The 13,950-nt window shown below is 40.9% G+C and overlaps 1 protein-coding gene across 1 annotated transcript in view; it reads right to left on the reverse strand.

Annotated features, from left to right (window-relative positions):
- Positions 1-205: 205 nt before the first annotated feature.
- The window catches only part of plp2b (proteolipid protein 2b), a 32,456-nt gene continuing 18,711 nt past the window's right edge, over positions 206-13,950 (reverse strand). Inside the window, exons 2-5 of the mRNA XM_060930731.1 lie at positions 5,420-5,575; positions 4,096-4,194; positions 2,571-2,667; positions 206-1,696 (exon numbers count right to left, since the gene is read on the reverse strand). Coding sequence (XP_060786714.1) covers positions 1,689-1,696; positions 2,571-2,667; positions 4,096-4,194; positions 5,420-5,575 — 360 coding nt within the window. The 3' untranslated portion in view covers positions 206-1,688. The remainder of the gene's footprint in view (positions 1,697-2,570; positions 2,668-4,095; positions 4,195-5,419; positions 5,576-13,950) is intronic.

Below are 13,950 nucleotides of genomic sequence, written 5' to 3' on the forward strand. Positions count from 1 at the left end.
ATTTTTCTTTTTATTATTTTGCTTTTCATATTCGAAATAAACAAATCAATCAGACGGAGACTTCAAAGTCAATCTGGATAAGGCATCTGGCAAATGCCAGAAATGTCAATGTAAATTAAAGTTGTATTCTCTTTGTAGACACAAGGTAGTGCTGCATTCAACCATTTCCCACAATGCTGAGTTTCCATTGGCTGTACCACAGATATTTGCACTTGGTTATAAGATTTTTATTCTGCATTGCTTTATGAAAAAGAAAAAAAAACAGTAACATTAGAAATGTGACAAAATAAAATACTGCAGAATATCCTCTCATTCTTATCAAGAACAAACATAAGTGTTGAACGTCGGAAGAAAGGTTTATCCTGAGTTTTTGACAATACAGTCTTAAGGCACTGTTACAGTACAGGCAACTAATAATGACATTTTCAGTAGCCTATTTTTTATTATGAAAGAATAAAAACCAAGACTGTGTCAAAAGCAATAAAGCATATTAACCTTGTGAGCAGGGAACTACATGGGAAAAGAAACAACTGCAGGTCTTCATAGACAGGAGATCATATAAAACAATGTAAAACACTGGAATTTCTTTATACAGGGCTGTGTGAATCTAGAAAGAAAACTGTACTTCGATAACACACACAAAAAAAATTAGGCCAGATCACAAATTAAGGAAAGAAGTGTGTTCAATATCAAATGAATGAATGAATACATAGTCATGTTCTTTAGAGGGCTAAAAATTAGGTGGCGGTTTTTAGCCATTTCCTATAGAATCATCATTTCGTAATAGGAGAGTGAGGCTGCATTCAAGCTTTATTCTTGTTGCAAGTGTACACTGAACATATTTAAACGAAAAAATCTATAATCCACTTTTGGGACTTGGGTCAGTCATTTAAACATCAGGGTTTGTTAGCACCCTTGATTTTCTTTTAACAAACAAAATACTAAAAACAAATGAAACAGAAATATGGCAAAACACTGTTATAAAGTTATATTATTACTTCTATTCATTTTACTGCTAGTATTTTAACTAACCAGATAAACATCTCACCTCTACAACTGCAGCACTTCAGATTAATTATTTTAAGCAAATGCACAACTAGAACCAATACAATTCTCAAATATTAGTTGTCAGAAATAATAATTTGTGGCTGAAACATTAAACCTTGCCATTTCAAATGGAGATTGTATTTTAAACAAACTCAAAGCTCCGAACCAAAACTGAGCTAAAATTTCTTCCTTTCAGTTCCCTTTCTTGGTGTGATATTTGCTTGATCACTTGGGCAAGACGGACTGAACATTTTTAAAGTGTGCCGAGTCTCATCTATTCCTTTCTTTATTCCCTAGTCGTGTCTGAGCGCGCCGTGTGATGTTAAAAGGAGCCGTTCTGACATAAAAGAAGTGTTTCAACAGCTGAAATATCTGCTCTGAAATGGGATCTCCAATTATTTGTGGTGCTTTGGCTTAAGTAATAATTACAACTTGCTTTCCTATACAGTGCCTCCCTTTAACTAGTTCAGATATTTCAGTCTGTTTGTCTCATGTTTTCAACATTGTATGGCATTCACTACTCCACAACATTGACCTCATCATCCCAAGAAAACCTTTGAAATTCTTAGCTTGCCAATGTTTCAATCCCTTGTTTCTTCCCAAGTCTTCCCAAGCGGGTGCTGCTGCTGTTGTAATAGTGTTCAAGCATCTGTGAAATAAAAACAATAAATATAAGAACATGTTGTACGAGGAGATTATTTTTTAATTAAATACAAACAAACAACGCAAGGTAAAACCTGAAGATTTGTATCTTTTTAACCTACATGTACGAATCACATAATGGTTCATTAAAGGAGAACTGAAATCATTTTTAAACTTGCTTTATTTCTTAATTAGCGTGTTATTCAATTACGTTTTCGGTTTTAGTAACCTTGTATCGTGACTCGTATTGGCAACTAATTGCAATTAAATATTATACTTATCGGCCTATTCGGTTTTTAGCCATGTAGAATTTAGTTCGTTTGGTCCACGGCAGGCGTCGCTTACCCGCGCGATCTTCACGAGACTTGTGCGAGACTTCGAAACGCGAAGTGTCAGCGCCGCCATTTTGAAAACTGTTTTCCAAATGAAATATTGCACAAAAACGAGTTTAAATGACGATTACTGCCTACTTTTTTCAAACTTTTCTGATTGCTATCAAAACAAACAAAACTTCCGGCTTGATTACATCAGCATTCGAAGGAGGGCGCGCGCGTCTTTTGACAACGTTGGCAGATGTCGGTCACTTTGATTTCTGCTGTACATTTTACTTCCGTCCTACGATGTCTCGCACAGGTCTCAACGGATCTCGTTTACGGCCATTGCTTTGACATACAGACTGATATAATACTTAGCATATTTCAAACACTCATAAGTTGCTATAGCAGTGACAAAATAGCCGTCAGAAATGCATTTCTATGTTTAATAAAATGAGAGAAATAGAATTTTGATGATAAAAAAAATTTGCCTTCAGTTCAACTTTAACAATAACATTTGACCTGTGTGTGTGTGTGTGTATACATGTTACAATAAGCAACTGATACCTGTGGAAACGGCTGATCGCCCTCCGGTGCTCTTGATTTCTGTAAAAATTGTGTAGGTATCATAACCAAACAAAATGCCAGCGAGAAGTCCAAACACCTGTAATAAAGAACAGCACAGATTATCCACTGCTGTTTCACTGAGACAGAAAATAATGGACAGATTGGGATGCTTCTCACACCAGGGGTGTGTGTGTGTGTGTGTGTGTATGTATATATATATATATATATATATATATATATATACACACACACACACACACACACACACACAGCTGAAAGGGTATAAATAAGAGAGTTTAAAAAGTAGTAAAATCCCTTTTCGTTTAATATTTACAAAGACCAGTCAATTTTAGTTCATTTTGTTATTCTGGAGTCTTGAACATTTCAGTAATATAAATTTCATATCACAATTTTTGGTGCTAATGCAAGTGACAGCCTTTCTAATCGCTCTTTTTTTTTCTCATTTTTAACTTTTTTTGTTATTCTTGTGTGTACTGGTGTTCTTATAAGTTGTATAAGCTAAGGCCAAAAAAAAAATAGTGTGTTTCCGGTAACATGAAATACTAAAATAAGGTCGGTAGGTAGGAAAAAGTTTTTTTTTCTTCATTTTTTAAATTTTGTTCGAAAAAATTAACACATCTTACAAAATAGTATTTTGGGACAGAATCCTTTATACCACACATCATAATAAAATAAAAGTGTTTTAAATCTTTAAACGAATAAAAAAAAAAAAAATATCGCGAGAGTTCGAGTTATGATCTACGGAAGCGATATTTCATGATATTTTCATGTAATAACGTGAAAACACCTAGAAATAATGTGAAAATAACGTCCTAGGCTAGGCTACTTCCATTAAAAGCAGACGGCCTAGCCTAGCCTACTGTAGAACTCGGGTCGAGCAAAAACACCGAGCACAAACATGGCTGAATCCTGAATGACTCCTATTTGTATAAATAGGGGACTACATAGGCGGTAAAATGTAGTGTTTATCCCTGCCATGGAAGTGCACTTGTATACTGAACAGGAAGCAATTTGCATTACAGCCTTGAATGAGGATTCAAAATGGCGGCTCGGCTCAGTTTTCCCTTCCTCCTTCAGTATACAAGTGCGCTTCCATGTTTATGGAGGAGGGCTGATAGAAGTGGCGAAACATTTTATCGTTTCTTTCACAACTTGAATGCGTTGAAACAAAAAATTATGACAAACTAACGCCGCTTACACTAAAAGATCGAGGGAAATTTGTAATAAAAACTTTACGGTCGGCAATTTCGACGCGGAAATTCTCGATCGGTCGGGTTACCGGAAACACACTATTTTATTTATTTGGCCTAATGGATGCCTAACATCCCCTCGGGATGGATGGATGGATCCATCCATATTATTAAATGTCTCATGTAATGACATGCAGTATAACTTAAGAGAAGGCTATGACTTGAACATATAAATACAGACTCTAGTGCAAAACTTGATTTAATTTTAACACGCGTATCAAAGGCAAAGGAAAATTCTGAAAGTTAGTTCTGACCCCCCCTGCGATGCGCGCGTCATCTTTGCCTCCACGGATCACACAAATCAGAGAGGTGATGATGTACAGCAGTGCACCAATCGCAGCGCGGAACAAATCCTAAAGCAGACAAGAAAACAAAGGTATGTTTAGTTCCATCGGTGTGTTTCTGCACATTCAGCACACTCTGCTATTCCTTTACTGAATATATATACATTAAAATGACCAGTATAACCATGCACACGTCTGAAGTGATGTGTGTAAATTGTGATTATGCAGAGCTGAATGGTTAGTATTACTGCAATACTTGATGCTGTGTCTAATAGGAGTGTTGCAGCAAATCTGTGTTGTTTCAGGAAGTGATGATACAGAAGTGTTTCAAAACACAGCAGTAAGACTCAACAAAAATAGGAAGCGTTCCAACAAAAAGATATTATATAGTTCTCTCATAAAACTGTTGTTTGGAATACACTTTCAAATAATTGCTTTCCATTAGCAGGGTTTTTTCTAGAAAAATTTAGTATGAGGGCGCTCACCATGGCGAGGGAGCGAAGCGGGGGGGGGAGATGGTGCCGGTTGTCCCCCCCCGCCGTGCAAAGCCTTTGAAAAATGCTCCAATGGGACATTCTGAGGCTATCTGAGAGGGAAATTGTAACAAATTGTCTGTCAACACTGAAAAAGAAAGAAGTAATCTTCTTCTGCCCCGGACAGTCTTTGGCTTTCTTCCGCTTCGTGCCGCGGGACGACATCTTTAAATGCCCAAGTGTCAACAAAAACAACTCGCGAACTACTTCTGTCAAAAGCTCCCGCGCCGGTGGGTGAAAGGTCATTCAGTCTTGAGAAATCTCGCTCTACAAGTCAGCTGACCTTGTATGTAACCCATGTCAAATCTCGCGAGAGCAGCCGCGACAAGTAAACAACTAAACAACATGGCGCCTCAGTCTGGAAAACGCCAATTCGGATTGTTTTTGCACCGTCTGGCGGTGTATCTACTATGATTGGAATATTTTTGGAGCAATTATAACGTATTTGATGATCAGACACATTGTCACGTAGTGTTGCTGGGATGTTTTCACGGAGTCGGTAAGGGGGCGCACGCCGAGAGTAAGAGGGCGCAGCGCCCCTGTTCCCCCGTTTAGACGAAAGCCTGCATTAGAAACAGGATCTGTACTCTTCAGGACAGATGGTAGCACGGACAAGACGCTTGGCGAGTTTAATTTTAGAAAATGTATTTATTGAGAAATTAATGTGCATTATATATGCCGTTTCTTCATACAGGATGTTGGTAAATATCCTCCTGCTGCCGCCTAAAAGGAGGTGAATGAACTTTGTCTGTATTACTTACACTCCAAAGCCAGTTGATGACCAGGAACTGTTTGTCCAGCCCCATCATGAAGACGACAAAGAAGATGATGGCAAAGACCAGCTCACAAATAGCCACTGCTGAATATCCGCCATACGTTGATGCTGCATAACAAATGACGATGATCAAACTCAAGAACTACAAACAGACAGAGACAGGAGGAGATGAGAATAGGTTTAGATATCCTGTAAAATGGTTCACAAATATTGTTAGTGTTTAAGCAATAAATAAGATGGTAGAGGTTTTTTTTCCTAAAAATTATATGTTTTCAACTTCTCGGCAACACACTGCTCGTCAAGTTAGGATACACATGCTCGTAAAAGTTTATTATTACAGAATATTTAACAGTTATTCCACGAAATCAAGTCGTATGCGCCAAGTCGGCTATAAGCCATGTACGACGAGACTGAACGGAATAACTATTTTATTATATCCACATTCACTGGATTTTGAGAAAAAGTTTTTTATTTTTTGCAAATTTGATAAATAAAAACTTTATACAAAACGTCCGACAAAATCATTTCCGCTTAGAACGTAAACAAACCGGCGAAATAACAGTAGCAATTTGTGAAAAAAGACAGCACAACTTTATTCATCACACACTTGTGAAATTTCCTCTCTGCATTTAACCCATCTGAAACGGTGAACACACACGAGCAATGAGCGCACACACACATCCAGAGCAGTGGGCAGCCATGCTAACAGCACCCGGGGAGCAGTTGGGAGTTCGGTGCCTCGCTCAAGGGCACCTCAGCCCAATGCCGTCCCATATTAACCTAACTGCATGTCTTTGGACTGTGGGGGAAACTGGAGCGCCTGGAGGAAACCCACACAAACTCCACACAGAAAGGCCCTCGCCAGCCGCTGGGTTCGAACCCAGAACCTTCTTGCTATGAGGCGACCGTGCTAACCACTATACCACCGTGCCGCCCCAAAAATGCTATTATAATAATTCTTCATTCTCATCTCGTTATCTCTAGCCGCTTTATCCTTCTACAGGGTCGCAGGCAAGCTGGAGCCTATCCCAGCTGACTACGGGCGAAAGGCGGGGTACACCCTGGACAGGTCGCCAGGTCATCACAGGGCTGACACATAGACACAGACAACCATACACACTCACATTCACATCTACGGTCAATTTAGAGTCACCAGTTAACCTAACCTGCATGTCTTTGGACTGTGGGGGAAACCGGAGCACCCGGAGGAAACCCACGCGGACACGGGGAGAACATGCAAACTCCACACAGAAGGGCCCTCGCCGGCCACGGGGCTCGAACCTGGACCTTCTTGCTGTGAGGCGACAGCGCTAACCACTACACCACCGTGCCGCCCCTCTAATAATTCTTGAAATACATATTTTAAAAGATACATGTTCTTACCATGAAATACTTTCATTCCATATTTTGTTGCTTTTTTGTATTTTCTGGGCCCCCCCGAGTAGTTTTTATTTCTACCTCGGTTGGTTCAGCAACACGCTCCGCCATTTTGTTTTTCTCTACTCACGGTATACAAGCTGATATCCTAGTAGTAGAGTAGCCAATCAGAGCATGCGATTAGATTAGATCAAACTTTATTGATCCCTTTGGGAGGGTTCCCTCAGGGAAATTAAGAATTGGATCATTGCTCATATCCAGTGAATTTGGATAGAATAATGTGTGTTATATATGAAGACATCATCACAAGCATGGAACTATGCTTTAAGTCAAATAAATCAATACTATTCGTTTTAAAATTCTTAAGTGTTCCTGATGAATCTTTGCACAGTTTGCTGGCGACATCTCAAACAGCTTCGTAAAAGAAGGTTTCCTTTCTTAAATGTCCCAAACATGCTGAGCACTTTTAAGTAAAATACAAACCAGGTTGTTTGGGGAAATAATTACATTTTATGTAAAAAACTGGATTCCGAAATAAGTGAACACATTTACAGTTGTCTTAGAAATTAACCATAAGCTTTTATCAGAAGGTCTGTAAGAAAGATATACAAAGTACAGTCAATGCAGTGTGTCCAAATGTTTCTGGGAGTGTGTATATACACACTGTATTCTACAAGGGTCTTTAAAATGTGCAGCATTTATTAAAATGTCTTGTATGTGCTTCAGTATCCATTTACACATATATCAGTCTCACACTTCAAATACTGGCTCGTATTCATGTGAACACACACGTTTCATTGATGCTGAGGTTGGATTCATAACGCCGATATGGCTTTTGCTATTTCCTGTTGTATAAATAGTGGTTACCCTGATGCCAAATTTCAGCACCTGTAGTAGCCTCCTACATTACTCACACACCAACAGGACCAGCCATTTGTTCTTACACGTCTTAACACCTACACTCCAAATTCTTCGTTTCCTTGAGAGTTTGTGGGGGTACTTAAACATTTTCTTCTTTTTATTTTTTTTTAAATTACCAAACCATGGTGAGAGAGAGAAGAGCATGGCTCCTGTTCCGACTGCATTCCACACCTCATGCTAAAGTTGGGGTTTGTGCATGGAAGGAGCCTTACAAGGTTTCACACGAGGAGCTCATAATCCTGTCTATTACAGAAGCGTTACTGCGCACTGAGTATACTCCATTCACTTCTGACGCTCAGATTACTTCATTCATACGCCGTTTATATAACTGTTATTTTCGTACAGTGGTCTATTTATTACACTGTGGCTCAAATGCTGTGGGGACTGAGGTAATGGATCAAATATATTTTAATTTTCTTCTGTACAAACATGACAAAGGCAGCATGATGAATTCATGTGTGATCTGTCCTACATGATGCAAGTATTCACAAGTTAAAGCATAACAGAAGCAAAGCGATGACTAGTCGCTTAATGTAAGAAATGACTTTACCTGCCAAGCAAGGGCAATTACGCAACAAGGCAACAGTGTTTAAATATCTATTTACTTTAACCATTTGCGCTAAATGCAAATAAAAAGGGAGTAATCCTTCACTGCTGACTCACTGTTGCTACAGCAAACTCAAACGTGTTGATAAAACAACGAACAAGGGAAATCCGCCGCCTTCTGTGCCTCTGGGTGATATTATTCGTAAACATTGTATTCGTTTCCACTGTTATGCTGATGACACACAGTTGTATGTTTCTGCAAAACCTGATGAGAGACACCAGCTTAATAGAATTGAGGAATGTGTTAAAGACATTAGACACTGGATGCTTATTAATTTCCTTCTGCTTAACTCTGACAAGACTGAAGTACTTGTACTAGCACCACATACAGCTAGAAGTAAGTTTTCTGATTACACAGTGACTCTGGATGGCCTTTCTGTCTCCTCACGTGCAGCAGTAAAAGACCTCGGAGTGATTATTGACCCCAGTCTTTCATTCGAAACTCATACTGATAACATCACCCGGATAGCTTTCTTTCATCTCAGAAATATTGCAAAGATAAGAAATTTAATGTCATTGCGTGACGCAGAAAAACTAGTCCATGCTTTCGTTACCTCCAGGTTGGATTACTGTAACGCCTTACTGTCTGGATGTTCCAATAAGTGCATAAACAAGCTCCAGTTAGTTCAAAATGCAGCAGCAAGAGTCCTTACTAGAACTAGAAAATATGACCACATCACGCCTGTCTTATCCACACTGCATTGGCTCCCAATCAAATTTCGTATTGATTATAAAATACTACTTTTGACCTTTAAAGCACTAAATGGTCTCGCACCACAGTACCTGAGTGAACTTCTGCTCCTCTATGACCCGCCACGCCTACTTGGATCAAAAGGTGCAGGCTATCTGCTGGTACCTCGTATAGTGAAGGCTACATCAGCGGGCGGAGCCTTTTCTTACAAAGCCCCACTGTTATGGAACAGCCTTCCAAGTAGTGTTCGGGAATCAGACACAGAGTCAGGGTTTAAGTCGAGGCTGAAAACATATCTGTTTAGTCAAGCCTTTTGTTAATGGTGTTTATGAGGTAAAGGTGTAGATCTGGAGGGTCCTCAGACATAGAGTGTTTTGGTAAACTGGGATGTATGGATGCTGTCAGTCCCCACTCGCTTGCTCACTCGAGTTTGTTGACGGTGTAGTGGCTGCTGCTTTATGTCCCGGGGCTCCCTCATGCCTGTGTTACCTTCTGGCTCTCTCCTTTTAGTTATGCTGTCATAGTTAGTTGCCGGAGTCCCTGCTTGTACTCGGTGCAATATGTATACTGTTCCTACTTATTCAGGTGATATTGGGCATACCTAACAACCTGTGTTTTCTTTCCCTCCCCTCCCCCACCCCAAATCTGTCCCTCTGAGTTACATGGAGTCAACAGGAAATCTTTTGGTGGAGACGGTGGGGACCTCGACTGGCTATCGTAGCCTGCAGGGAATCGGCCGTCAGACTTTCTGTCGCATGTCCCAGACCCGGTGAAATGTCACTGAATTGTCTTGGCCAGCCCTAAGGGTCCCATCTGCATCTCATCATTGCTGAGGAGTGTGCTCCCATCACCCAATCAAGCATCCAGCCAGAGCAGGTCATGATATATTTTTACCATATTAACATGCCATTGTTGTGTGTTATGCCTGATGTAAAGACACTCGTCTCTGCGAGCCTACCACACAGATTTAATACTTGTCATTTTTAGGGCATACCTAACAACATGTGTTTTCTTTTTCTCTCTCTTCCCCCCCCCCCCAATCTGTCCCTCTGAGTTACATGTTGGTCCTGGGATTGAGATGCTGGCCTCTTCTGCCCCTCGGACCTGCTTGATCCTTCCTGGTGCCCTGTGTCTGGTCGGAGTTTTATCGCACCGCTCCTGTGAAGGACGGCCCCATGAGGACAGTTGAGGGTTATACCTGGAGGACGCTCTGGACTCTTACAGTAATGCTTTTATGGCTGAGGACTACAGTTGTCTTGCTAACTTTAGGACTGCAGTTATCATGAACAGTTTTGCACTCAAGTTTCCATCAATGAAGAGTTTATAACATCAACGAAACTGTCCTCATGTTAAAACTGTTAATGTTATAGTCAGGCTGTCTGTTGTTGCCCAAATGAGGATGGGTTCCCTTTTGAGTCTGGTTCCTCTCGAGGTTTCTTCCTCATGTCGTCTGAGGGAGTTTTTCCTTGCCACCGTCGCCACAGGCTTGCTCATTGGGGATAGATTAGGGATAAATTAGCTCATGTTTTAAGTCGTTCAAATTCTGTAAAGCTGCTTCGCGACAATGTTTATTGTTAAAAGCGCTATACAAATAAACTTGACTTGACTTGCTTGTATGACAGCCCTCTAAAAACACCTTCTAAACCAGTCCTCGAAAAAAATCTCCCAGCCTTACTTGCCCAATGGGCAAGCACCACCCAAAACATACTTGCCTGAAAAACAATTCCACTTGCCCAGAGCTTTATTTTATTTTGGAGAGGACAGAATGCAGTTGATTTTTTCTTCCTGACTAAGACTGTCCAAGTAATCCAGTAGTAGAGCTTTTTTAGCTGTAGTTTTCTTCGGAGAACAGCAACAGATGCCGGACATCTCCGCTTGGCTTCAGCATGTGAACAGCCAATCAGCAGATTTTTATGTCGCAATTTACAACCAATGGGAGACACACTTTGTTGGCTGTCCACCAACCACAGGTTCCCGTACCGCAGTGGCAGTATCTCATCTCATTCTCATTATCTCTAGCTGCTTTATCCTGTTCTACAGGGTCGCAGGCAAGCTGGAGCCTATCCCAGCTGACTACGGGCGAAAGGCGGGGTACACCCTGGACAAGTCGCCAGGTCATCACAGGGCTGACACACAGACACAGACAACCATTCACACTCACATTCACACCTACGGTCAATTTAGAGTCACCAGTTAACCTAACCTGCATGTCTTTGGACTGTGGGGGAAACCGGAGCACCCGGAGGAAACCCACGCGGACACGGGGAGAACATGCAAACTCCACACAGAAAGGCCCTTGCCGGCCATGGGGCTCGAACCCGGACCTTCTTGCTGTGAGGCGACAGTGCTAACCACTACACCACCGTGCCGCCCGCAATGGCAGTATGTTGATAAATATTTAGAAAATAAAAATGATATCATTATGAAATATATGAAACCATCAAAAACAACACACACACACACACTAGTTCGAGGTCAGGAACATTATTCAGAGATATTGTTTATTATTAACTCCAATCATGATATAAAAGTTCCAAGTTTGACACCTGCCCGCTGCTGGCACACGATGTCCCTGACCCTCGTCGCTCTTAGCCAATTGGTATAATTACGTCATTACGTGGACCCCTCTGAGCCGAGCTTTTCCAGTACACTCAAGCACACGCATACTTCAACAAATTATAACCAAACACAAGGAAATTTGAATGATTTCCTCAAAATATTTTTTGTACTTTTATATACTGTGTTGACGAATAAAACTTAACGCATTTCCCGTGAAACGAGACGAGCTACTTTAGACTGGTTCCCTGCTCTCTTAAGCTGGGCATACACTGCGATTTTTTCAATCGCGGTATTCAGCTGCTGCTCACACTGTACGAGTGAATCGCGGGGGTAAACAGCACGCAGCTTACGATTCTTGTTCTCACACTATACGATCCGATGCTCGGATCCGATGCTCAGGATTTCAAACAGGTTTGATTTTCATCCGATCGATCGGGAGGAGGTCATGAGGTGTTAATCGCTTGTCATTACCCCATGTATACTACACGATCCGAGACGCACGATTGAGCCAAAACTCGGCCCGATCTCCAAAATAGTCGCACGAGTGAAAATCGTGTCAAAATCGGGCCAAAAATCGCACAGTGTATGCCCAGCTTTAGGCAGAGTGAGCATACAGTCAATGTCTCTGATGCTTGGTAGGATTAATTTTATACAGGAACCAGTCCAGGAAAACAAGATTTTCGACAGACACAGGTGAACTTTGTTTTGAGGAGGAGTCAGAGGTCATGATTCACTTTGCATAATAATAATAAACCTGCACCACAGAGCGGTTGTCTGTGTTGCTTAGGTTGCCAGTACTAACTTTTGTCGTCCGATCGGATGATTACCATTAAAGGTTTTACTCGTCCTTTTAGTCGTCTTGGATGATCGGACACGCGGTTTTTCGAGCATTGTAAACGTTTCCAATGCTGTTTAAAGTGTCCTTGAACCGTATACATATACCCGAAACACCCAATCATGTGGCAGGAGGTCAATACATAAAATCATGCAGATGCAACTCTAGAGCTTCAGTTAATGTTCCATTAAAACATGGTATGGTGGTTGAGTCCAGGGCTGATTTCAGTATTTCAGAAGCTTTTGATCTCTTTGGATTTTCACACACAATTTCTAAACTTTATACAGAATAGTGAGGGGGGTGGGGGGACCTTAATTGAGTGGCATGACTGCACGAGTTTGACCAGACTGGTTTGAGGAAGCCTATGGTAACTCAATTCACCACTTTTTACAACCATGGTGAGCAGAAAAGCATCTCAGAACACACAAAACATCAAGGAAGATGCAAGACAACAGTTCGGTTCCATGAAGCTCTTGACCTGCACGATTTTACGCACTGTACTGCTGCAACGTGATTGGCTGACTGGATAACTGCATAAATAAGTAGGCGTTTCTATTAAAGCAGCTAGTGAGTGGATATGTGGAATAATAGAGAAAATGTTTTTAATACCCAAGTACCTACTTTCCCAAACCTTCCTGTATTACTACGTGGGGGGAAATTTGACTCCGTATGTGTAAACTTCAGACAGACACAACGTCCAAATGACATCAACATTGAGGTAATGAACATCACATTTTCGTCACTTGTATTGTTAACGGTTTAAAAAAATGTATTAGGTCAGCTCAGAGTGCGTCAGAGTTTGCACACATGCAGGCTGATGTAGCACCTGTGCTTGTACATATGCCGCAAAATTGGTCACAGGAGCAGCTGCTCGTGAGTTTGAGCAACTGACAGAGAGACAGCATTAGCCTTAGTCCAGAGGAAATGGAGAAATGTTGCTGGAAAAAAACATTCATTCTCCACTTCAGTGCTGAGGATTTAGTTTACTGGATATTCTTTAAACCATTTTGGGCAAGGTTTTTTTTTTGGCGTGGCTGAGGTATGAACAACGTCGCCTAGGTCTTGTACATGTGCCACTTTGTCAGCTAATTTCCACTAGGCTTCACACTCAGAAAATAAAAGTACACTACTGTACCTTTAAGGTTACAACAGCATGTCACTGGGGTAGTACCCTCTAAGGTACTTACAGTATCTGTACACTTTACATACTGCTTGGGAACATATATGGACCTTTTTGGCCTTAAAAAGGGACACGTAGTTACCCTGAGGTCCAATAATGAGCCCAAGGGGGTACCTTGAGGGACAGAAATGGACTCCTACTGTGGTCCTATTTCTGACAGTGTTATGCAATATAACAGTTTAATCTTCTGTATTAAATATGCTTTTTTTTTTTTTTCCTCAGACACTCTGAGAAGCAGCTCAACAGTGAGAAATTTTGGCCATGTGGATATTGGACAACTGATTTGGAAAAAGATTATACAAAAAAAAAAAAAAGTAGCTAACGTTAGCTTTTTTACTGTTTACTACG

The sequence above is a fragment of the Neoarius graeffei genome, chromosome 10 (genome assembly GCF_027579695.1).
Source record: "Neoarius graeffei isolate fNeoGra1 chromosome 10, fNeoGra1.pri, whole genome shotgun sequence".
Taxonomy (NCBI): domain Eukaryota; kingdom Metazoa; phylum Chordata; class Actinopteri; order Siluriformes; family Ariidae; genus Neoarius; species Neoarius graeffei.